This window comes from Protobothrops mucrosquamatus, unplaced genomic scaffold, assembly GCF_001527695.2.
Source record: "Protobothrops mucrosquamatus isolate PMUCROS unplaced genomic scaffold, P.Mucros_1.0 scaffold1781, whole genome shotgun sequence".
Lineage (NCBI taxonomy): Eukaryota > Metazoa > Chordata > Lepidosauria > Squamata > Viperidae > Protobothrops > Protobothrops mucrosquamatus.
In genome coordinates this window covers 269,281-294,202 of record NW_015387919.1, presented here as the reverse complement: position 1 = coordinate 294,202, position 24,922 = coordinate 269,281, and the positions used below count along the sequence as shown (strand labels likewise).

At 48.0% G+C, this 24,922-nt stretch overlaps 2 protein-coding genes across 4 annotated transcripts in view; one reads left to right on the top strand and one right to left on the bottom strand.

The window, feature by feature from the left end:
- Window positions 1-5,895, top strand: part of MAPK8 (mitogen-activated protein kinase 8) — a 26,346-nt gene extending 20,451 nt beyond the window's left edge. For 2 of the 3 annotated variants that reach the window (XM_015823145.2, XM_015823144.1), the window contains exons 8-11: window positions 2,196-2,320; window positions 2,716-2,779; window positions 3,803-3,880; window positions 4,592-5,895. In XM_015823145.2, coding sequence (XP_015678631.1) covers window positions 2,196-2,320; window positions 2,716-2,779; window positions 3,803-3,880; window positions 4,592-4,737 — 413 coding nt within the window. In that variant the 3' untranslated portion in view covers window positions 4,738-5,895. Of the gene's footprint in view, window positions 1-2,195; window positions 2,321-2,715; window positions 2,780-3,802; window positions 3,881-4,586 lie in introns of all 3 variants that reach the window. The other variant, XM_029285507.1, reaches the window with a different exon arrangement.
- A 2,926-nt stretch (window positions 5,896-8,821) lies between these two features.
- On the bottom strand, window positions 8,822-19,575 carry ARHGAP22 (Rho GTPase activating protein 22). Its single transcript, XM_015823135.1, has 7 exons — window positions 19,473-19,575; window positions 16,943-17,195; window positions 14,183-14,315; window positions 13,067-13,140; window positions 11,690-11,811; window positions 9,707-10,571; window positions 8,822-9,044 (listed from the first exon to the last, which is right to left on the bottom strand). The coding sequence occupies exons 1-7, from the start codon at window positions 19,573-19,575 to the stop codon at window positions 8,822-8,824; spliced, it is 1,773 nt and encodes a 590-aa protein (XP_015678621.1).
- Between the last annotated feature and the right edge of the window lie 5,347 nt (window positions 19,576-24,922).

Below are 24,922 nucleotides of genomic sequence, written 5' to 3'. Positions count from 1 at the left end.
CAGTCTCTTCTTCAAAATCTCCAATGCCCACAATCCCCAGGATAGTTCTCTGAATTTGCTCCAGCTTGTCGATAAGGTTATTTTCAATGCCAAAACTGGACGCAATATTCCGAATGGGACCTGTTCACCACAGAGTGGGATAATTGCCTCTGTAGGATGTTAATACATCCTAAAATAGCATTTTTTTCCCAGCAAAAAATCCTTTTAGCAAAAAAAATTACAAGGTTGTAGGGGCATGACATGTTTGCAACTAATTCATGCTTCCATCAAAACTAGAAAGCTGAAAAAACAAAATTAATTTTTATCAGTTGCCTATTCTATTCTTACTGTCCAACTTTTAGAAGATTGAAAAAATGAAGGATAAGTATGAATACACGTAAACATGATTAGATTGGAGAGAGCTAGTTCTTTCTACTTCTACTATAGCAGTTTGCAAGCGTGCCCGTCTCCTAGTTCCTCTCATATATAAGACTCTTAACCGGCTTCTAACGTGCTTCTTTTTAGAATTTTCTGAAAATATTCCTTTTCCGGTTACACAATTTTAGCCGTATTCATCCACATCCTCTTATACCTAATGGTTTCTTTCTTGCCCATGATCCAATTCTTGGGATTCACTTCCTGGAAATCAGGATGGATCCACGAATCCCACAGCGGTTGCTTCTGCAAGCTTTGGATCCTATTGGCCCTGCTTCACTTCCTCCTCTGCCCAAGGCCTTCGCCCTCCGGATCCCATTTTTTCCAGCAATTGGCTTTCCTGACTTCCTCCAGTGAGGAACCCAAGGCACACCTTCAGCTCTTTTTCACACTGAAATCCTAGCTTCAGAGCATAGCCAATACATGAAAGAATGAAAGAAATGGTATAGGATTTCCTGCCTGAGCAGGGGGTTGGACTAGATGACCTCTAAGGTCCCTTCCAGCATCATCATCATCACCACCACCACCACCACCACCATCCCAGCCTAAAAGGTTGGATTCATGGCGAGACAGAACGTACGCCGTCTTGCGCCAGCTGGCTCTACCTGGTAGATTTGGAGACATCCTTTTATTGGGTCTTGATGGGCCACACAGGCTTTGCCTGTTGCTGTTTTAGGGAACCTTTTTGGGGACGAGAGGAAACCCATTTTGGAACCGCTTTCCTATCAGAAGCATCCCCCCCCCTCTTTTGGGTGAGGGACACTTGGTTGCTCCGAGTGTGTGTGTGGGGGGGGGGGAGGAAGGATTTAGAGAGGTTCTCCTGAAGCTAGCCAGCCACAAATCCTCTCAGCCCCAGCTTTGGCGGCTGCAAGGTTGTTTTGCGATAGTCTGTTACAGCTGAAATCCAGGTTCTTTGACTGAGGCGTGTCCTTCTCTTCCCCCCCCCCCTCGGTTCGAGACTACAACGACCGGGACGAAAGGACTCCTCCTCCTCCTCCTCCTCCTCCTCCTCCTCTCTTCAATTAAGAAAGGACAGGATAGTCCGGGTGGGAAACGACTGGTCTTCCTGAGGAGCACCATTCAGGTTTACAGTCAAAGGGGAAGAGTAAACTGGTCGATATCCCAAGACGATCGTCATTACAGAGCTAATAGGCAAATACTGTAGGGTCTTGCGTCTTTAATAATGTCATTTTTTATTATTTACAGTCTCACTATCAGAGGTTTGTAACCAATTTAAGATGGTAGATCATGAGGATCACCTCCCTCCTTGATCTGGTCTTGGCCTGTCTTGTTCACACCTGGAACTTCAGTGCAGGTTCAGCTCTCGCTGACGTTCATTGGTGGGAAATTCTGCCTGGACGGGGGGTAAGGGGGGGGGGCTTAATTTGGCCCTCCTGGCCGTGGGCCCCAGGCAGCAGCAGCCGCTCTGCTTTGTCCCCAGTTGAGGGAAGCAAAGCAGGGGCTACTTCTGAGGCTGGGCACCCACCGAGCAAGAGCAGAGTCTAGTTGCCAGGGGGGGTTTTTTTGGTTTTTTTTACCAACTTTGAACAGGAATGGGATTTGTTTTCCCCCCTCTCTCCTCTGGACATCTCCAGGAGCTGAGGAAATTTGTGCTCCTTGTTCTCTCTGGAGGCTGGCTGGCTTCCTCTCTAAATCAGCCATTCATAAAAAAATGGATTGTGGCTCCTACTGACTGGTGTAATCGGTCTGGGTTTATCCTATTTTACGTATCACTTTCCAAAATGTTTAATTATATTCTGTATTAAACTTTGCTCTTGCAGCTAGCCAGGCAAGAGATTTGTTGTCCAAAATGCTGGTGATTGATGCCTCAAGAAGAATTTCAGTGGATGAAGCTCTGCAGCACCCCTACATTAACGTCTGGTATGATCCCTCGGAAGCTGAAGCCGTAAGTCCTGGGCTCCGGAGTCTGGACTTTGTGCAGGGAAGGATAGCGGAAGCGGGAGGCAGGGTGTGGCCCAGAGCCGCAGCTGGAGGGGCCCCGCAGGACGGAAACTCAAACCGTATAACCGTATCTGTGTAACTGGTGGGGGTTCTGCGGGCGGGGTTTGTCTACAAAAGAGTGACGGAAGAGCCAAATTGTCTGTGTTTGCTTGCTTTAAAAAAAATTAACCTTGCTCTTTTTAAATAATTGCTGATTGAATGGCATAGAACTACACCCTGGTGCCTGTCACTTGAGCAAGTTAATAAGCTAGGCTTACTGCATACCTGTTATTAAAACCGGGTGTATCTGTTATTTCGTTCGCACTGCTTCCTTTAGCTAAGTTCTTCTTCTGTTCCTAGCCTCCTCCAAAGATACCAGACAAGCAATTAGATGAAAGAGAGCACACAATAGAAGAATGGAAAGGTGAGATATAAATGTTTTTCATGATCAGCGTAAGCCGAGTTGGATGCCAGTAGAGATGCAAGGAAGGAAGGAGGCCAGGAGGAGCGCTGGATTGTGGCGTTTTAAACATCGACCAACCAGTGACCTAGACGGAGGCAACAGTGACAGAGTGGAGGGGGATGATGGATGGATGGATGGATGGAGGGTTTCTCAGGGCTACTACAAGGTTGGGAAAGGGTGTGTGTGTGTAGCACAAAGGAGGTGGAAAACCTGCTACCTGTCCTGTAACATCATGGCTTTCAGCGGGAGGGCCCTCCCTGGCGTTCCATTCTGCGGCTGCCCACACCGGAGGGAACCCATGTCTTGTTTCCCTGCTATCTGGGTTAGTTGGAAAAAAAGATTGAATATAATAAGTCAATCATAATCATTTTATTTATGACCAGAAGGCCTGAATAGTAGTAATAACCAGCCTCTTTTGAAAGTAACAATGAAACCAGCTTCCTATGCTGCAAAGTGCCCCAAACACAGGTGGGAGAAGCGGTTCGAAAATTGGGAGAAATGGAGGCAAACTCCAGGGGGAAAATGAGAAACCAGCCATTATAAACCACGTGTTTGTGGAACGGCTGGCCCCGGATAGATTGGCCACGTTGGCTGGGTAGTGGCCTTTCCCGGTGAATGGGTTGACCTTCCGAAAGGAAATTCTGTAGGTGCTCTGTGGGTTGTCTTGGACTGAAACATTAATCCGTACAATCGTAAAAAGCCTGAAAAAATATTAATTACCATATTCTGCATGTGCCAGGAAGCTTTTGTTTGTTCCATATGGCCTATATTTCCTACCGTAGTCCCACCCACTCAGGTGGTTGCACGGTTTTTAAAGGAGAACGGAATCGGAGCATGAAGCAGCACGGGCATCGTGTGGCTTGTCTGATACTTTCGCTTTGTGGCTTTGCTGCTCGATAAGTGGAGTTCTGTCTTGCAGATGAAATTGCTGCTCTAGCTTGCTTGACATGCTCTGCAGATAACGCTTCACCTGCTGATTTGCAGAACTGATTTACAAAGAAGTTGTGGATCTGGAGGAGAGGACCAAGAACGGAGTCATACGTGGGCAGCCGCCTCCTTTAGGTTAGTTGCTGCAGGTGTTCTTTGGTTAATGCCACCGATAGGGGGGGGGAGAGGCTGTTTTTATGTAGCCTTAGTTCACATATGCAGTGCCTTGTCTGAATGTTGAGATTGTGCCTGCTCTTATTCATATGTAGATAGCTACATATCGTTTTGTATGTGTAAATTTCCATATTGACGTTGGGAATCAGAGTAATTGTATGCCATGGGAATGCACACTTGGTCTCTGCAAGAAGATTGGCAATAGTATTTACACATGGGAGCCTGAATCACCCTTGTGCAGCTGTTTAGCTGGCAGGATCCGCTTGTACTTATTGGTCCTCAGAAACCCTCTAGGTCTGTTTCCATTCCCCAGGCGGGAAATGTTATTTCCACTCTTGTCGACAAGTTGGGAAGAGTCATAGTCTCTGATCGTTTCTGCCCATCTGGTACGATCTAACGGAATACCCTTGCGATTAGATGAGGGCCGAGAGTGGCCCAAAGTCACCCACCTGGCTTTGTGGCTTAGGCAGAACTGGAACTCGTGGCCTGCTGGTTTCACCGGCACATCAGACAAGTTCTCAAGGTACGCCTTTAGGACAGGGCTAAACTGAATTGGGCAGGTTTTCCTCCCTGACCACGGGAACAAGATGGCAGGCCACCAGGAAACGGCTAGAGGAGGAGAAACTCCGGTCTCCCCGTGGCTGAAGGGCTGCTTTGTTTCTCATAGCACAGGTGTAGCCACGGTCAGCGGCCCTCGGCCTCCATCTTCATCCCCATCAGTCTGTGATGCATCTTCACTGTCCACTGACCGGACTCTGGCCTCCAACACCGACAGCAGCCTGGAAGCCCCAGCGAGCCCCTTAAGTTGCTGTAGATGACGACGAGTGGACGTAGGAGAGGAACGGCTAGCCACAAGAATCAGTGGTATTATTTCGGGGTGTTTTTAAAAGTAATTGTGGGATTAATTTTCAGAGTGCTAATTTTAAAGTAAAATAGTAAATCACGATGCTATTCTGTAATTAACTGTACAGTATGGAACTTAATTTTTATTGTTTTAAAATTGCATGCTTTACTACTGTGATTTTTGACTTTATTTTTTCAGGATGCATTTATAAGATAGGTTTATTAAATGTAATATTGCTATTCAGTTTGCTATATCACAACCTCTTTCGAGGTCTTTTAGATTTGTTTTTTCAGAGAATCTGTATCAGCAGAGGCATTTTTCAGCTCCAAAACTTAATCTTTTATTTCCAATTGTAGTTACTTATGGGATATCTAATTATAGGCTATACAATAATGCCCGGATAAGGTCTTTGAACAAAAATGTTTCTGTAAGTGTTTATCCAGGGAACGCTGTCACGCCGTCTATCCATTTGCCCAAAGGGAGGATACGGGAGGGAGGGGGCACGCCCGCGGTTCCAGAGGTGAGGCGGCTGAACGCTCTTGGCAAACCTCGAAGTTGCCATCGGCCTGGCTCACCTCCCTTGCACAAGGCCTTTAAAATAATCCCCCGTTTGCACCTGGAGCGTGTTCGCTTCTCCATTCATTTGTTGCATTCAGATTAGTACCAATTCTAGAAACAAAAATGCTTTTTCCCCCTCCTCTTTGACGGTTTTCTTCTCAACCTGTAGCTGATACTTCTGGATCTGTGGTATAAGTATTATATAGGTGTACTGTGTACGCTCCAGGGGGGGGTCAGCCTGTGCAACCTTTTGTGACACTGGGTATTAGAACAACCCAACAGAAATCACAAAAGACATGAGGACTGCACTGAGATCATGTTTTGGTTAATTTCCTTCCAAGAAAAAAAAAGTGTAGAAATGCTGAATATAATTGAAAATGGTTTTGCTTTCTGCTGAAATGAGTTTCAATACATATCTTTGAATATGTATTTCATTTTATTCCTCAGATTCAAATTCTGAGTTCATTGTGAATTTAAAATAGTGAATTTAAAAAATGCAGAGTTTTAAGAATTAAGCTTGTACTATCTGCACTGTGTAGATAGAAGTCATTTCTGTTTGTTTTTATTTATTAAATTTGTATGCTGCCAGTTTCACGTGACTCTTCGCAGGTTACAGTAACTGAAATGTCCATGGTTTGCGTAATTCTACAAACAGCAAAACAAACTTGGCAAATGTAACACTGAAACAACCGTGACAAACCATAACAGACACAGTGCAGGCTGGCAAACCGACACCCCGCAGACACGAAACAATCTCTATTATACCTCAGTCAGGTGACAGTCACGCCACGTCCACAGATCTCGGTGACAAAAGCAGAACTGAGCTTGGCCTCCCAAACGCATTGGGAACAATTCAGACCTTAGTGTTTTCTGGGAAGCTGTACCCTTTGGGGGGGGGGCGGCATAAGTGAGGCTGTGCCCTTTGTTTGGGCCTTCGGGTGAAAACGCTCGTTCCTGGCTTCGGCCACCCACCCTCCCTCCCTCCCTCCCTCCCTCCCTCCCTTCCACTGTCCTGGAATGGTGGAGTCTCCCTTTACGCAGGGAGGGAGGGAGGGGGGAGGCCCGCGGGTCCAAGTCGGCCCTGAGGGCTGCCCTCCAAAGCCAGCAGAGAGCCGCAAGCCCTGGCCTAATGCCGCTCCCGGGTGGCCTTCAGAGGCAGATCTGGGTAGAGCACACACAGAGTCGTTTGTACAAGTGGTGGTGATGATGATGATGAAGGCACAAAGTCCTCACACTCCGGGCAAGGCCCCAAGTGGGGCAGAGGGGCCCAAAGCCTTCCTGCCCAGCCATCCTTTGTGCATCCGGCAGTGGCCGTGTGTCCAGGGAAAGCCCAGTTCACGGACCCGCTTTCTTAAGGGACAGTGCTGGGCCAACCAAGAACTGTCTGAATAGCAGGTCTGAAGTTGAACTTGGGCAGCAAGCAAGATGTCGGGTTGAAAAACGGGAAAGGGGTCTGGATTCCCTCCACGCAAGCAGCCTGTCGCATCTTCACTTGTAAGTCACCACCTGAAACTGCCCACAAAGGAAAATTTAAATGATTCTATCCTCAACATTTGTAAAAGGTCTGGAAAAGGAAAGCTCCTGTGCCGTGATTGATTGGACTGAATGCTGCCGAGACATTCAGGAGGACAGGAAGGGGGAAGCAGCAAACCCACCATCCAACTCTTGGAAAAGATCCCTGAGTAGCACAACCAGTGCTGGATTAAGAGAGGGCATCCTGTAGGAAGATGTACCACAGCCTCCAGCAAGGCTGCAGGAATTGTGACTGCACTCATTGAGACACTGACCACCTCCAAGGTCCCGTCTGTCCTGTACTAAAGTCTTCCCTGTTGGGAAATACATTAGAAAGTGCCCTATTTATTTCAAACCACAGTCTGAATCCCTTTGAAAATTTTTGCAAGTGTCACTGTGGTTACAAGATCACATGGCCCATTAAGAATCAAGTCTGAGGCAAGCTTGGGTTGGTTTTGGGGCAATGTGTTCTGCGGAGCAGAGACCTCAAGAGGAGGAGATTTAGTAGGGGATTTAGTTACTCCTTCCTCCCTAAAACGGGATTTGCAACTCTGAACAAGAGAGCCTGTGGATACAGAGAGCAGCTGTTACGCTTCATGATGGAGGCCTGAATAGAAATCCTTGAATGCCTCCGGTCGCCTTCCGATCCACAAGGGACCACCCAGGTCATCTGCCACTAGGCGACGGCCAACCTCTCTTGTCCCGGCTCCGACACCGTTGCCAGCCTCGCCACCTGCCGCAGGCTGCTCCTCCCAGTCACCGAGCTTCCGTTGCCGCCACCAAAACAGGCAGGGTTGAAAAAAGCCCAGGGTAGCCTTCCCCAGCCATTTCTCCAGTCAGCCAAGGGGCTTTGCTAGTGGTTCTCTGCCTCCCGCTGCACTGCAACTCCTCATAGCAACCTTCAACCAGATCCCTAATACTGCAGCTTAAAAGTAGCTATTAACTGACTAAATCCACCCGAAACAATTAACAACCCAAATCAGCTCTCACCAGCTAATGAACAGCCCTCCCCCCCCCCGGTGTCCAGCTTTAGTCCCTCCTGTTGTGGACTTAAAGGTGAATAAATACGGACATTAGCACTGCAAGGAGAGAGACGGCACGTGCATGTCAGGTGGGTCACAGGCTTGGAAGGTGGAAGATATTTCCCTGTATGGTGACTCTTTTAAAATCAGTTTAGCTTGGTTTTTTTTAAAGAAACCCTTTGCATTTCAGGATTAATTTTGTCTGGTGCTAGAAAAACTCAGTAAGAGAGAAATAAGAGAAAAATGGAGAATTCTAGATATTGAGGTATAGCACCAGGAGTTATCTTGCAACATAGCACCAGTTTCTGATCAAGTCTAGGCAACTATTTCCAAATCCTGTAAAATTTGTCAACACAGGCAATTACATACAAGGATCCGATGCACAGAGCATAAATTGATTAATTCACATGTCTTAATTTATTGTGCCTGCTGTGTCATGCTGCCTCCTCCTCCTCCTCCATTTTCAGTCAGGGATACAAGCCGTTCGATGGGTTTGAATTAGCCGTTGGAAAAAAGAGGGAGAGTTCCCTCCGAGAACAAGCCTAACACAGCCATTGCAGAAGTCTGTAAGTGAAAGGCACGCTGTGGAGGGTGCAGAGGGGCAACATTGACAGTTCTAGCAAATCCTTCCATAAAAGGAGAGCATTAAAAAGGCAACAAAAGTAATTCTAATTTTGTAGATCAGCTAAGTACTATTCTTCCAGTGTCTTTGCCATTATGTATTCTATATGCTGGATTTCGCAAAGCAGTCATGCTGTGAGTGAAATCCTTTTACCTTTTCCTCACCAATCTCTGATTTTCCATTTAGACCAACAACTGAGATGTCAGTGCATGAGTAAGGTGGCAAAGTAGGTTTGCACCTTCATATGTGCATGAGAGAGAGGGAGGGAGAGAGAGAGGGGGGGGGGCAGACCAGGGCAAAACTGCTTGGCTGGGAAAGAGTGCAGAGGAGGGCATCCAGCACCTTCAGGCTTTGCCCCACTGACTTCCTGCGGTGATATTGCCCAGGGTGGTGAAGAAATACGCCATCTCTTCTTGCAGGAGGTGATTTCTCTCCTCTGCGTCTTTCCTTGCCTGCTCAGAGTTCCTCAGCTTCTTTTCCAGCACCGTCTGCTTCTTTTTCTGTTTGACTAGCTCTCCTTCCAGTCTTGTCGCCAGCTTCCTCAATTCTGCGCTTGCTTCTTCCATTCTTAAAGCGAAGAGAGAGCACGAGTTAATTGCATAGAGCAGATGCATTTTGAACAGTTGTGTCACCAGAATGCCTGAGAAAGTCTCCATAGTTATAGCCAACTTTGGTTTGAAGAGATGTTAAGATTTATTTTTTTTTGCCACCGTTCATTTCCTTTAGCCACCCCCTTGACCACTTTGCTTGCTGGTGGCCCTTGGCTTGCAGAGGCCACCTGCTGCCCTTGACCACTTCCTCTCCTGACCATGGAGGCCCCCTCTGCCCATAACTCTGGTGACAGAAAACTGCAGGGTTTGGAAGATTCGCAGATTGTTGTGAGGGTAATACGAAAGGCCCTCCTAATGATGCCATACTTTATCAAGATTATTACCCACCCACCCACCCACCCAAAATACACATCCCTGAGGATGTTTGTGAAAGTTAATGTCTTGGTCCCCTCACAATTCAGGTCAGGATTACAAGATAATGGAAGGTGAGCAGTAAGATTTTATGAAGAAGGGCAAAGGGTCTCTATAGGAATATGTGCATTGTGTACCACGGTTCCTAGCATCACTGGCCAGGCAGCTACGGAAAGGAAGCATTTTTGCCTTTTATTCTCAGCCTTTCTTGCATAACCAACTGCCTTGGTTCCTGCCTCTCTTTCCTTGCCTTGTGGCCTTGCATACCTCTTAAAAGTGGTGTTATATTCAGATCTTTGTTTTCGTAGCTCCGCCTTCAGTTCTGCGATGAGATCGTGCAGGGCTTCGGAGCACTGAATGGCGTCTCTAGAAGCGAAGGACAGATTCCATTCGTCCCTGCCTCTGCTGCTGCAGCACGCTTCTGGCTCCCCACCGCTGCTCTCCAGAGGGACGTTGCCCTGTGGCAAGGGGCCGCCAGGAGGGTGTTCCTTCGGAAGAGGGTTCAAGGCCAGGCAGGCTCCCGTCTGGCAGGTGGCACAGGGGGCGACAGGATCCACTGTGAGAGACAGACCACTGGAGGAAATGGAGCCGCTGGGGCTGTTGTTGCTGCAAACACCCTCGGAGAGATGAAGGACGGGGACATTGTCATAGATGGAGAGCCTTTGGCATGAATTGGAACCTTTGCCTTGTCCTCCACAGTGGCCTTGGACAGCTGACCGTCCATCCACCAGCAGCCGGTTCTCCCATGAGGATGAGCAGTAGCTTTCCAAGAAGGAGCTTCCCGGTGGGTGGTGGAACGACCCAGCTCCCTGCTGCCCCAGAGGGGAGCCTTTCCAAGGGGACAAGCCTTGCTTCCTGGGGCTGGGGCTGATGGGCGGCTGGCTGCTGTTCTCTCTCTGGTTGCAGTCTTGCATGCAAGGCTTAGCTGCAGAAGGCCTGAGAGCTGGAAGCGAGCCAAGACGGCTGCAAAGGCTGTTTTCTGTCCGGCCACTCGGCAAGTTCCCGTCTACCCAACTAGGTGGACACTGGAGATCGGCTTCCGGCTGAAGTGAATCCTGAGTCAGGGTGGGATCAAAGATTTTCCCATGCTCGCTTATCAAAATAGCCATTAAGCCCTGAACCAGCGAAGTACCTGTGAAATGAGCATTCAGACAATCACATTAGGTCAATTTGTTTTGCAGAGAAGGACATTTACTCAACATGAAGGCATTCAGTATCAAGGGATTCCTATTTCCTTGAAAACCAAGCATTCCGTGCCCTTCTGATGAACTAGTGAGTTAAATGGGTGGCCATAACAATAAACTGATATTCAAGTGGGGTGTGGCAGGGATCGGTGCTGGATCTGAACTCATCATTTTCATTTAAGGATTTAAATGAGAAAGAGCTGGAGGGAATGCTAATCTGATTTGTAGATGACACAGAATCGGGTGGGAGATCTGATATCTTTTCCTTTTCTGTGGGTGAGCATCTTGAGTGGTGAGTTCAGCTCCAGATACCACAATTCAAGAGGGATTCAGCCAAAGACGGACAAGTTCAGAGAATGGTTAGCAAAGATGATCAAGGAATCAGAAACTGAGATTTACGAGAAGAAAATAAAGAGATGATTCATTTCAACTTGAGGGGAAAAAAAAGAGTAAGCAGGGAATATGGCAGCTCTCTTTTGAAGGACCTGAAAGGATCTTACAGAGAAAAAAACTCAGAAGACTTTCTGAAGTGGGATGTTAAATAAACACAACCAAGAGTGCCGTGACACCTTAAGGAGTCTCAAATTCATAAAGGCATGTATTCCTTTGGGTAAGTACTCATCAGATGTCTTGTTTGGTATTCGAAGAGAGAATCATTATATATACATTTTCCTTCTAGGACTATGTGACAACTTGAGTTAAATCAGAAAACTGAATGCCTCTCAATACACTCAAAGATACAAAAAAAAATTGAGTCACATTATTTGCAAAATAGTATATTTCCTGAATGAATTCAACTTTTCATATTAGATCAAACTGAAAATCTAAATCAAATCTGAAGATTTGAATTAGAGACAGTCCACGCAGCTTGGTACCCCTCAAAGGCAAGTCACCATTTTATTGAGTCAAATCATCCACTTATCAGCTGAACACACATTTTGGGGGTTTTTGCGGTCTATTCCTTTGTACACTTCTGGTATTCCAAGTTCAGCTCTTCTCAAGTACGGGTAGCTGAATGTGCAGCCCCTGGGGCTGGACTGCTGTCCTCGGGACACGGGGTACCCACCTTCCATTTGAGTCACAGGGTCTTCCATCTGAGGCCGAAGAATGTTTGGCCCAAACACCGTGGCAAGGTTCTGGACGCTCATCTTGTTATGGCTGGCGTAAGACTGAACTTCATGGAGAAACCTTGAAAGGCCCCCGCCAAAATATCAATGAAAACTTTATTAATAATCATCGGAAATTTTCAGTGGCAAAGACCAAGATTTCCAACCTTACTATCATGCCTCACATGGGCCAAGCTACCCACACGGATGGATGCTTAGTTTGGACAACAGGCTCAGCCCGGCCTCTGGAGGTGCCTCTTTTTTGGGGGGTGGGGGGTGGGTGGGGGTTAATCGGTAAGCAGGGCGGGGTTACTGGGGGTGGGATTTGGAAATGCTGCAGGAAAAGGTTTAAGATTCCCTGACTTGCACACATGAGCCCTGATCCAGATTGGGACCCAGCCCACATCTGGGTTTCATTTGTTTAAAATCTCTGTTCAACCACATCTGGCCCTGCTTGCATATGCTATTACTCACACTCCTATGCAGCTCCAGAAAAATTACAGTTGACACTTTTATTTTCTGTCTCTGAGTCAGTCCTGACTTCTGATTACTGCCTGGACAAGTCCATGCAATTTTCTTGGCACCATTTTCAGAAGTGGTTTGCCATCTCCTCCTCCTCCTCCACCACCACCACCACCACCACCTCCTCCTCCTCCTCCTCCTCCTCCAGGGGCTGAGAGAGAGGAAAAGGCCCAAGGTCACCTAGCTGGCCTCGTGCATAAAGTGGGGCTAGAACTCCCAGTTTCTAGCCTGATGCCTTCACTGCACCAAACTGGCTGTCAACACTATCACTACATAAAATCTACTATTTCATACGGTTCCACTTCCCTGTTTGAACCCATACCTCAGTAATGAGAATTAAATATTCATTCTGGGTTAGGGTTTGGGTTTATGTCAATTAGCTTTATCCACAGTCAAAGGAATCTTTTCTAATCAATTTTAAAACTTAAGACAGTTTATAATACTAGGCATTTTCCATAAAATATTTGTTAAATCATGAGCTTCATATCATTCCTGGCCAGATCTGTTATGGAGACAGTCGCACGTTTGTCTTCCCGAACGGAGATGGTGGCGAATGCAGAGTTCAAGAAACCTGTTTGCAGATCACAAATGTGAAACGGATAAACTTGTGCTGAAGGTGCCTTTTATTTCTCTCCCTAAAGAGCCCCGAAGTCTTTTCTGGCAGATATGCAAACACCACAGTCCTCTGACAGCTGCCTCACCACCCAACAATTCTGAATAAAACAGAAGCGGGGTGGGGTGGGGTGGGGTGTTCCTTACCTGCACCTGGCCCGGCCAACCTGGATCCCCTTCCCTGCTCTTGGGACTGGACTCACCTGCAGATGAACTTGAGGAGGTTGTAGTTGGCCTGAGGAAGGCAGCCCACTTGTTTGGTCAGTTCCCGAGTTCCCTGAGGGATCACATAAATAGGAACAGCAGGTGCCACTTTTCACGTAATAGCTAAGCAAAATTTAGCTGATTCTCTCTCTCTCCTCTCTCTCTGTGTGTGTGTGTGTGTTGAGGCCCCCATGGCAGCCCTCTTCACTCCAAGGCCTCAGCCCTTGGCCTGAACCTCTGAGCCTGCAGCCTGAATCCAGGACCTCCTTCTGGGCCCCAAAGGCTGAGACTTTCCCCCTTTTCAATCCGTTGAGATCTTTTTGGAAACACCAACCCCACCTGCCGTGTCAGCGATGATGGGGGGAAAGCCTGCGGCATAAAGAAGGGAAAGGCTAAAACGAGGAGGAAAGCTTTTGCTTTGTGAAATTTTCACACCCAAAAAGCAGGATATAGATGGGCCTAATTCATTGTCAACATAAAACTCATTTTTATGAAAGTTTTAAAAAATCACATTTCAAAAGCTTATAAATTAATAGATATTTATAACTGCCAGTTTAAACTAGTAAAGCTGGAGAAACCTTTAGGCTGAGTTTGATTCCTAGTGATTCCAATTTGTTATTTTTTTCCTTTTTTGTCAGCACTACAGGAATGGTTTGCCACTGTCTTATTTTAGGATTTATTAAAGATTATTTTCCAGAGTAGCTACACCCCTAGGATTCCCTGTAATCTTTCATCCAAGAACTCAGTCAGATGTAACTTTTCCTGATATGAACTGGAACACGACTTGTTTTGACCTCCAATCTCAAATGCAAGACTAATGAGTGAACATAATGACTCGGCTCCTTTCATCCCTTATACACTGAAGGGGCCCAAAGGAGTTTGAGACTCTGCGTGCCTCTAGCCGGCTCTCCTCCTCCTCCCCCCCCAGTCTTCCGGTGGTGGTCCTGGTGCTGCCGCCTCAACGTCTTCCTCCTCCTCCTCCTCCTCCCCTCCTGGAGGCCGCGGGAGGCCAGGTGCAAGGCACGGCCTGCATCCCTCCCACCATCCCGACTCCCCTGGTCCATTTCATGCAGCGGCTCTTCCTTTGGATAGTTACTTGTGCCGAATCCACTGACCTCGCCTTCATCCTTGGAAAGCAACTGGCCGCAGGAGAGAAAGTCTTCGTAATTCGCGAAAGGAATGACGGGCTCGGGAAGCTCTCGAAGGTATCGCTTCAGGAGGGAGGCGACTGCGTGGACATCGGTGTTTCTGCAAGAAAGGCCCAGAAGGGGGTTCGGCAGCAGGCAGAGAAACTGCTGCCCTGGGTACAGACGGGACGGCTGATGGGCTTCAGACTTCATTGATTTAAAACAAAAACAAAAACCTTTGCTGAGCAGCCAGAATGAGGACAGGAACGCTAGTTAGGGGCCAGGCAGGTGCACAGGCAGCTCCCACCCTTCATCCCTCTCTGGGGATGGGACACTGAAGTGGGATTTCCCCATCGACAGAATGAGACACAGCAAAGGTGAGATACGGGAAACAGAAGTGGCAGGAATCGAACGCGCTCCCTCTTTCAGGCCGTGGCCTTCCAACCCAGTTACGAGCAGCACTCAGGATCTGCTACACAGTGACGCTGCTTCAAAAGGTTATCTTGCCTTGAATGCCAACAGGCAACCTATGCTGGAATACTGTACTACGCCTCTCCCAAGTTAGTAAAAGCAGATGCTAATTGTCGCAGTCCCTAATTCATTCATCATTCCTTCTCCTGCTTGAGCAGGGGGTTGGACTAGAAGACCTCCAAGACCCCTTCCAATCCTGCTATTCTGTTATGCCCGTAGAATAGTTTAAAAAGCCAGTTTTGGCAACCAACCAACTCAGCATTGAGGGTGTCTTATCACACAAGCAGCTTATGCAGCTGGAATTGGAGGTGCAGTTTTGCTGTCGATCTGCTCCTTCCAGTGGGTGGACGGGTCCTGTCCATGGCAGCAAGGGATGCCCTGTGGCCCTTGAATTGCACGAAAGAAAAGTTTGCCCTCTCTTGTTTGCTGTTTAAGATCCGGGCCAAGCTGCTGGGTGAGGACTTGCCACCGTTCGAGGGACACCCAATTCTCTGTTGCTACCTCAGTACAATGAGGTATGATGTTATTTCACCGTCCTCTGAGGCTGTCGGGGTCTGGACCAGATGGGACCCAAAGGTCTGAAACTGAACCTAGACAAGATGGAGCGACTGTTTCTCCATCACAGTTCTCACATCAATATTATTTATGGCTGGCAGGCATTATCCTGAAAGAGGAAGTTCACCACCTGGGGGGGGGGAGAAAGGAGGGGAACATGGGCATCCTTCTAGGCTGACCTAGTCTGCCGGTGCAGCAGCAGCAGCAGGTGGAACCATATCTGGTGGCCCTTTGCCTGCCTCCAACTGGTGCAGTAGTTGCAGCCTTGTTTGACGCAGGAAAACCTCGCTCGCTGTCTTCACTCTTGGCCTCAGTGCCACCCAGGCAGATCGTGGCAATGCACTTTGCCTAGGGCTGTTTTTAAAGACCACTCAGAAGCTGCACTTAGTTGTGTACATTAATATAATTCTGGATAACTCAGCCCAGTACAAAATACCTTTTTGAATTTATTCTCCTGATGCTATTTTCCTTCCTTTTGTTGACTCATATTGACTTCCAGCTGTGATTGTGTCTTCCAAGTGGTTTATCTTCAGTTCTGATTTTGCAATGTTCTCTAGGGATATGGCTTTAATCCTGAAAAACCAGTTTTCACTGTGACTTTTGACTCCACAACTATTTAAAGATGGAGCAGGTAAGGAATTTTGAGTTTTCTTTAAAAATATTGCTATTCTTTTTCTACATTTTCTAGAATCCTGGCACTCTGACAAATTAGCCATCAGTAGACACTTAGACATAAACAACATCTAGATACTGTGCACAAGAGACAGCAATCCCTACCAGCAATGAGCACATAGACAAGCATGGATTGATTAACTCCCAAGATTAACATCAGACCAACAATCAAGTAAACAATACCCTAATCAAGGAACTGCCAAAAAAGCCAACAGTACAAAGGACTTCAATCAGAATAGAGCTGGAAGGGACCTTGGAGGTCTTCTAATCCTCTGCCCAAGCAGGAGACCGGCCTGTACCACTTCAGGCAGGTCGCTGTCTAGCCTCTTCTTAAAAACCTCCAGTGATGGAGCACCCGCAACTTCTGGAGGCAACTTGTTTTCCACTGGTTAATTGTCCTCACTGTTAGGAGGTTTCTCCTTAATTCCAGGTTCCTTGTCTCCTTGATTAGTTTCCATCCATTATCTCTTGTTTTGCCTTCTGGTGCTTTAGAGAATAGGTTGATTCCCTCCTCTTTGTGGCAGCCCCTCAAATACCGGAAGAGTGGCTATCATGTCACCTCTCAGTCCTTCTTTTCTCTAGACTGGCCAGACCCATTTCCTGCAACTGTTCTTCATAGGTTCCTCTAGGACAGCCCCAGGGCAAGCCACTAGAACATCAACTGAGAGCAAACCCCACTCCTTACTAGCACCGATGATGTTACCTAGTTAGAACATGACATCTTGGAGAATATCTGTCTGGTAGAAGGTAACCCCCAATTGGCATGTTCAGTGGCCACTGTGACTAAAAGAGATGAGAGATGCCATCTAAAGCATCTGCACGGCACCATAATAAACTAAGATTCTGTATGGTTCGATACTTGTTTTATTGCCATATTGTTTCACTCTTTTAATCTTCTACCACCCTGGGACACCGCTTGGGAGGATCTCATAACACCCCTAAGCAAATAAAACAGTCACCCTGCAGTTCCAAGCAGGGCAGAGTTGGTCCTCTAGTCCGGCGAGGGCCTTGCAGCTCCCTCGGCTGTTCCTTGGCCAGTGACGAGCGTACCTGTCAAACTGGGGCTTCTTCCTGCTGTCAAAGGAGTCCTGGAGGTCCTTGACCAGATTGGCCTGCCCAGGCAGGCGGAACAGCCCTTCCTCGGTGAGGCCACGCGCCCGGAGGAAGTCCACACATTGTTCCACCAGAAGGGGCACCAGGTGCTGCCCAAACTTCTTTTCGTAGCAGACTGTGTCTTCCAAGCGCTGACCAAAAATCCCTGCCAATGAGAGGAAGCAACCGTTGCCCTGGATCAGCCACAGCTCTACACGTGGGAGGGGATATGGAGTCCAGGAGGGCCCCCAGCACGAAACAAAGGAGAAACGGAAGGCAGGTGCCCTTTGCACTTGAGTCGGTCTGCACGCAGCTCCTTTGGGGAGGCAGCCGAAGGCTCAGCCTTCCCCTGAGACTTGGGAAAGGATGGGCAGAAAGATGTTCAGGTTCCAATTGCCCTTTAATTCTTCCGTTTTGTTTCAGTAATGTTAGGTGGCACATTGTGTTTAGTGATTACCACCCAGAGTTATGTTGTTTGAGTTGGCTGGCCACATAAATGTTCTGTCTAAACAATAAACCAATACATATTATTTACCCATTACATGTCCTGCTTAGGGACATACACACAACAACCAAATAGGTGGAAAATAGAAAAGGGTGTAATAAAAATGTATTCTTTAATATGCTAAAAATCCCAGCATGTTTTGAAGAAATTATCTCCTTAAAACTTTCCGGGACTTTTGGTGTAACATATGAAATTTTTTTGCACACCGATATTTTTGGTGGTTGCTTTTGAAGAGGTTTCTGCTATTCCTATACCTGAGTCACAAACAATCATTTTCTTCTTTAAGAAAGTAAATATTCAGATAATTTGCAAAACATAATTTTATTTAGGGTTACATAGGTCCAACTCTAGGGGTCTAGACTTTTCTTTTTCCTGTTGTATTTTCTGGGAAACCTCTACCCAGTTGGTGATGGGTTTGTGCCACACGCTCAGCAAAAGTGTAATCAGCTGGGCTGTTCTGTGAAGCCAGCCGGTGCAATTCATTTATGGCATTGTATAAACCCAACTAACTTGGGGTTAGTTCAGTAAATCATGGGTATCCTGGGTTAGTGTACTATGTGAGCGTGCCACATTCTACTTTAATTATGACAACAAACAAAAGCATGAACCAGATACTCTGAAAAACAGGGAAGGATACAACATTTCAAGAAAAGATTGGACAGTCATTTGCCCGGGATGGTGCAAGGTCTCCTGACTCAGGCATGGGGTTGGGACTGGATTAGAAGAAAGACCTCCAGGGTCCCTTCCAGAATCCTTAGGATTCTATGACTTCAAAAGAGGAAGGTGTTGTGGTGGGCCTTTTCTTTGCAAATGAAAACAAAGTCCAGCTTTGTTCTGAAGAGTATAATTGTAATAAACTGTTGTGATTGTAGAATCAATATGATTGATTTTGAAAACATTATTTGCATATCTAGCATGGTTTCTTAAAATTAGAGGGAAATCTTTGACATTGTATGCCATGAAGATGAAAGGGAGGATGGAGACTCATAGCATTCTCAAACAAATCAACACCAGGACTTAGGGGGGAAAGAAAAGGAATAAAAATCAACTTTACTACCCAAAACCTGTGTTGTTATGCACATTCAGGAGTTTCCATCCTGGCCTTAGAGACCAGCTGGGTGTTTTATTTGGCTTCACCACCACCCGTTCCGGAGCGTCCGTTCTGCACAATATTTGGTTTAAGATTTAGGGAAAGATCTCTCTGTCTAGTCTGAAAAACTCTCCCATGACAAATCTGATTGGTTGCTAGGGTGAAAAGTCTTCTCTCCAGGCGGACTCGATTCCTGACCTGTTCAGCAGAGCAGAAAGCAGGCCCGAGCCCGTCCAGGGCAAGCTGGAGGGCTTCGAAACCCTCTCAACTCGGCACCTGGCTGGGCGACCCCGGGGGAAGGGAGAGAGCTGCCCTCCCCTTTCAGGGCCGCCTGCTCGCAAGTGTCCCTCCAACAGTCCCTCCAGAAAGGAAGAGGAACCCAACGCCATCCATTTCCTTTTATGCTGCACCAAACTCCTGGCCTGCGCAAGGAGACCCGGGGTAAGATGGCTAAGTGGCATCTAGCAGACACCAGAAAACGGCACGCGTTCAGCACCCGAGAAGCCGATTCTCACGCAATTCATGGGGGCGCATTTCCCAGCTCTGGTATACAGCCGGGTTTCTCCAAAATAGAGCCGCGATGCACGATGCAAGTCTGGGGGAAATCTCACAGCTGATGAAAGTGCCCCAGGGTGCTCAGAAACAACAGCCGAAGCGCACAAACTTTGCGCAGTAGTCTAACCAAACGAGCCCCCCCCGCCCCCCCAGGATCAAATGAGCCGTCGCTGCGCGGAGACAGCCCCCCCCCCCCTCCTTGCCCCACCGCTTCACTCGGGCCAAGCGCGGAATCCAAAGCGCCCCGAAGAAAGCTGCCCGGCAGGGACCAACCGCCGGAGCGGGCGCGGGACCAGCCCTGCCCCCGACACCGGCGGCGCCCCTCTGCCGGCTCTCACCTCTCGGGGCGGCGCAGCAGGTGGAGCCGGGGCAGGCGGCCGGAAGGCAGCAGAAGCCGGGCAAGGCGAGCGGGCCGCAGCGGCCGAGCGGGAAGCCGGGCATCGGGCGCGCGGCGGCGGCGGCGTCCCTCGCTGCGGAGGGGGCTGGTGGCCGCCCATCTCGGCCCCGCTCGGCGCCAAGGAGGAGCCGCCGCGCAACTAGTCGAACGATCCCCGGAGGCCTGAAGCTCCCCTGGGCAGGCCGCGTCTTGCCCGGCGCTCTCCTCCTCCTCCTCCTCCTCCTGGCAGCCAGCGAAGGGCGGGCCGGTCGGTCGGCGGTGCCGGGCCTTCGCGCAGGCCTCCCGGGAGCTTCGCCGCCAGCGCTTAAGCCTCGCAGGTAGCTGCTATCCAGCGCCAAGCTTCTGCCCGGGCCCGGCTGCGGCGCTGGCGGCTCGTGCCTGAGGAGCGAAGCGCGGCCCGGCCCACGCGGACCTTCCCACGGGGCTCAGGACTGAAGCTGCGCGCCCAGAGCAGCAGGACCCGCGTTGGTTCGGCTGCAGGGTAAGGCGCAGGGAGGGTCCCCGCACCGAGCAAACCTTCCCGGTGGAGAGCCGAAGGGAAGCGGCGGAAGAGGCTCGGGGATGTTACAGGGCCGAGGCCGAGAGGCGGACATTCGGGCGGTGGAGTCGGACGCGCCTTCAGTTCGGGATCCAGATGAAAACATCGCCGCGGGTTCATGGAGGCGGGGGCCTCCCCCGCAGAGAGGCCGAGGGGCCCCAGAGCCGGCCCAAGGCCCAAGGGCAGCGGGTCAGATGCAGGCTGGAAGGGCACAACCAGGTCGCTGGCATTGGGCCCAGGAAGATCTGCCCCTCCCTGGCTCTTCCCTGAACGGTTTTCTGGCCTGGTCTGGCTCGTTTTCTATTTTCCCAGCTTCTCATTCTGTTCTGTTTTCAGAGTCTTTCTCTGCCAATGGGTGGGGGTGTGTGTGGATGGACGGATGGAGGAACAGCCGTGCCCCACTTCTTTGCAACTTTCCAACATTGGGGTAAAAATGAGGGGGAAGAGCAAGGGGTCTGTGCTAGCAAGAATTCTGATACATAAGGCTGCTGGAGGATTTCCAATGAGTGCAAGTCTTAATTGTTGTTTGGGCTGCAGCATTACTAATGCAAGGGATGCTGGTGTTCGCCATCTAATTCCAGAAGTCAAGCGTATTCATCAATGCAGTTAATTAACCCTCTGTGCACATATTAGCTGGTTGCTGTAGCATTTAATGGCAAATCTACGACAGCCCTTGGTTGCTGCAACAAGCATCTCCATCGTGGACCCAAGGAAGGACTCCGACTGCTCACCTCCCAATTATCCTTGTTGATGCTCCAGGGCTTAAGCTGTCAAGGAAGCAGCTGCTCACTTGAGTCAGTTAAGCTCAAGCAGGAGAATAATGGCAGCAAATTGCCAGACAGCCAGATCACGAAGCTCTTTCATTAATGGGAGTGAGAGCAGGAGGCTCCCACAAGAGAAGCCACAGTCTTTTACAGCCGTATCCGGAATTACGATAATAATCATTCCGTCATCAGAGCAGGAAGAGGAAAGCCAACCATTCAGGTGGTTCCTTCACATGAGAGGAACCAGCTCCAAGCACAGGACCCGGAACAGCATCACTCCACACAAGCCCAGCACCGTCTCTCAAGGACTCTGGTCCAAAGCCTGCCCATCCGAGCCCTGACATCGGAAGAGGCCACAGTGGTCAGCATCCCACACAAGTTGGGTAGTGGAGACTTGTACGAGGAGTTGCTAGTCTGGCACAGAGGCCAACTGTGTTAATATTTTTGTACATTAATTCTGGGAAAGCTAAAATTTCAAAATAAGCTAATTATCCCTCTCTGTAATTTATTTGGTAGATTCCTATCAAGGGACATGTTTTGACCTGATGGTTACATACACAGATGTCATGTTATCCAGTTTGATGTACACAGCATTACACAAGGCTCAGAAAAGGAGTAACAAACAGTCAGCTAAAGAAATAAAAGAATGAGATTAAAACAGGAAGTGGTATAAGAGGAAAAGCCCATTTATCCACAGCTGTCTTCATTTCTTCCAAACTTTTAATTTATCAGAAAAAGACCATATACTACTCTTAACTTCCTCCCTGAAGTGGCATGCCTTAAAATTACTCCATCCATTATTTTCTTTAGTAAACATTAAGTAATTATTTCCCTTACTTCGGCAACTTCCAGCTGTATGGACTTCAACTGCCAGAATCCTCATCAATAGCCCTGCTGGCTATGGAATTCTGGGATTTGAAGTTCATTTAGCTAGAAGTGGCTAAGGTTGGGCTACTGCTACAGTGGCACCAGGGTAATTACAGTTGCATTAAAGTCACAGTAGTCTATTTTCTCTCATTACAGTTTATCAATAACCTGCATTGGTTATCCATTTTCTGTGCCAAAATAGTTGTCTTGGTCTTTGATAGATTAATCTCAGATTCAAGCTGCCTCTTGTATCACACAACCTAACATTTGCCACAGATCATTTGGGTTCTTAGGCGCACACACAAATACAGACCAATTCACTTCCTCAATCAACACACCCCTAACGCACAGTCAGTAAACATTCCTTGCACCTTTATCGCCAAATCCATGAAATAACTAGCCTATGCCCGGTTTAGGGCTGAATTACGTATTCCAATATCCAGTTCCATAATTGTACAAAACCCAATCGAGGCCCACTTGGTCCCTTTATTGTACATTTCTCTACATCAACATACATACAATCGCTTCTCCTACAGAGGTGTTTCTTACTAACCTGCAAAACTCTTGTCTCCGTTTCCTGCCCAGCCTGAAGCTCCACAGCTACTAGCTCTGCTGCCAGTTGCCACTGCTTCGACGTGATAGTTTAAAAAATAGCTGACTCACAGAAATGCAATAAGAAACAAAATAAATTTTAGAGAGAAAAAATGGATTAATTGAAAATAAAAACATTCCCGCTGGGGATTTTTCTTAAAAAGTCACTTTTCAATAAACAAGTTTATTTAAAAGGGGGCATTTTGCTGAGGGGGGATGTTTAATGTCCCTACAGGGATGGCCTTGGCCAGGCTGTCCACGGGCTCTGAAGCTAACGGAGGTTAGGGCTTCGTGCCATGCGGTGTTTGCCCTCTTGCCCTCCTGAGATTTTACTCAGAGACTTACGGTAGTTCAATCTTCTGCTCCCTCCAGAGTTGCCCGATGGAGCCTGCGGGGCTGGCAGAAGGATGAAATAGAAACTTAGTGAGTATTAAAGTTAAGCAATCCTTTCTGAAAGAAGGCTGAAGTCAGGCTTCCTTCGAAATCTCCTTTCCATATAACATTTCCCGATCCAGATTTCTTTTTTTTTTAATGCAGAAGAGACTCCCTCTCAATTTCTATAAAACGCTTGTTGTAATGAGCTCGCTTGGCCACAAGATGTCAGGATGGTCTTGCCGGAAGTCAAGAAGAATGACTTGGCCTTCAAGACTGACCTGTCTGGGATTAGTAGAGAAACAAACAGCTCTTTTCCTTCCTTCCTTCCTTCCTTCCTTCCTTCCGCATCGTTTTACCTAATCTGCCGGCACCCCAGAGACCATCCTCCTCTCCTTCCCCCTCTGTGTGTGTGTGTGTGTGTGTGTGAGAGAGAGAGAGAGAGAGAGAGAGAGAGTGTGTGTGAGAGAGAGTTTGTGTGTGAGAGATTATGTGTGTGTGTGTGTGAGAGAGAGAGAGAGAGAGAGTTTGTGTATGTGTGTGTGTGTGTGTGAGAGAGAGAGAGAGGCCTCGAGCCCCTCAACCTGCCTGGGAATGGCTCGCTAACAGGCCCAGGCTTGGCCCGGACTGTGTGTGTGTGTGTGTGTGTGTTGGAGGCAGAAAAACACACCTGTGGAGGCAAGCGGGCAGAAAGCCACCTTGCTGTCGGGCTAGGTGCGCCCAGGGAGGGGAGCCTCAGGCCCTCCTGCCCTCGTGGGCTCTTCTCCCCCCAGGCTGAGCAGGACACCTGCTGGCTGGGAACCCTTCCGGAGGGGAAAGGGAAAGGGATGCCCAGCTGAAGGAATAGAGCAGACCTTCGTGGGGGACAATCCTCCACTCCCTTCCATGTTTATATTTCCTGCTTTGCAAAAGTTGTGATCATGCAGATTTTTTGCAGAAGTGAAAATAGAATGGGATTTTAAGGTTTGTTCACTGAACCAAGGGAGAAGGCTGTGAATGCTCCCTACATCTACATTTTTTCCCTGTGAAAGCAGAAGTTTCTGGCCACGGCAGAGAGCATCACACAACCTACTTGCAACAATTTTACTTACATTTGCCAAGGTAAGTTTTTAGTGTATTTTCCAAGAGATCTTCCTGCAAACATAGCAATTTTTGTATGCTTTAGCACGTTTTACCCACCAAAGTAACTTTTATTCCCTTCTGCTCAATCAAGTCCATTTTTTGAAGACTGCCTGGACATGTTTTCTTGGCAAGGTTTTTCAGAAATGATTGCCATTGCCTCCTTCCTAGGGCTGAGAAAAAGTGACTGGCCCAAGATCACCCAGCAGTCTTCATGCCCAACATGGGAATAGAACTGAGAGTCTCCTGATTTCTAGTCTGATGCCTTAACCACTACACCAAATTAACTCTCAAAGTACTTTTAAAAAACTATAAAGATCAACACCACCATAAATTGGGGCAACTTTATTCTGTTAGATTGGGTTTTGAAAAGATTTTATACATAGAGTAATATACTTCATGGGAATCTTACATTTCCTACAGCCCAGGCCTAAAGTGACCTATGAGGTCATCCAGCAAATGAGTCTGTTTTTCTTCTTTGGCCTACTAAGGCCTTCCAGCCTGGCCAGGAGACCAATTCTCCTTGATGATGTCGGGGAGGATATGGCTAAGCCGGAGCTGCTATTAAGAGAGCTTTGTAAAGAAATCTTACAGTAGCTGAATTGGCCTGATCTTTCCTTACCTAGCAGAGTCTGCTACATGATGTCCAATCTGCAAAATCTGGGCATAATCCCTCAAAGCACTTCATTACACTGACCTTCAACTTGATGGCACCCCTTTATCTCTCTTTGGAAATAGGAGCATTTGGGAATTTACCCATCTGAACTAGTTGGTGTGAGGATCGCCTGACCAAGGAAGGCGGGGGGGCTTCAGGACAAGCCTGACTTGGGAAACCCAGGGTGAGTCACCCAGCCCTTGCTACACACACACTGGCAGGCCATGTGGAAGCACCATGGATGCCTGAAACGGAGTGACTCACTGTGACCTGAGAGCCTCTGCAACTGAATTAAATGGGGAAGAACTTCTAGAATTTTTTAATTGTGAAACTGGGCCCCTTGAAGGCTCGAATGCCAGCAGCAGGCCTGGGGCAAAGTTTAGAGGCATTTTTTACTATAACTGTGTCATCCTCCAATTGCACCACAATTTCTGTCTTACTCAAAATTTGGAATTCCCACTAGCATTTACACTTATTCACGCTCA

Bases quoted from the DNA above. Each gene is read 5' to 3' on its own strand.
- ARHGAP22 (XM_015823135.1), bottom strand. From the start codon at position 19,575: ATGCCCGGCTTCCCGCTCGGCCGCTGCGGCCCGCTCGCCTTGCCCGGC. The intron at 17,196-19,472 runs GTGAGAGCCGGC...TCCCACGTGTAG, and splicing joins CTGCTGCGCCGCCCCGAGAG to AGCTGTGGCTGATCCAGGGC. The intron at 14,316-16,942 runs GTACGCTCGTCA...CCTTTCTTGCAG, and splicing joins AAGAAGCCCCAGTTTGACAG to AAACACCGATGTCCACGCAG.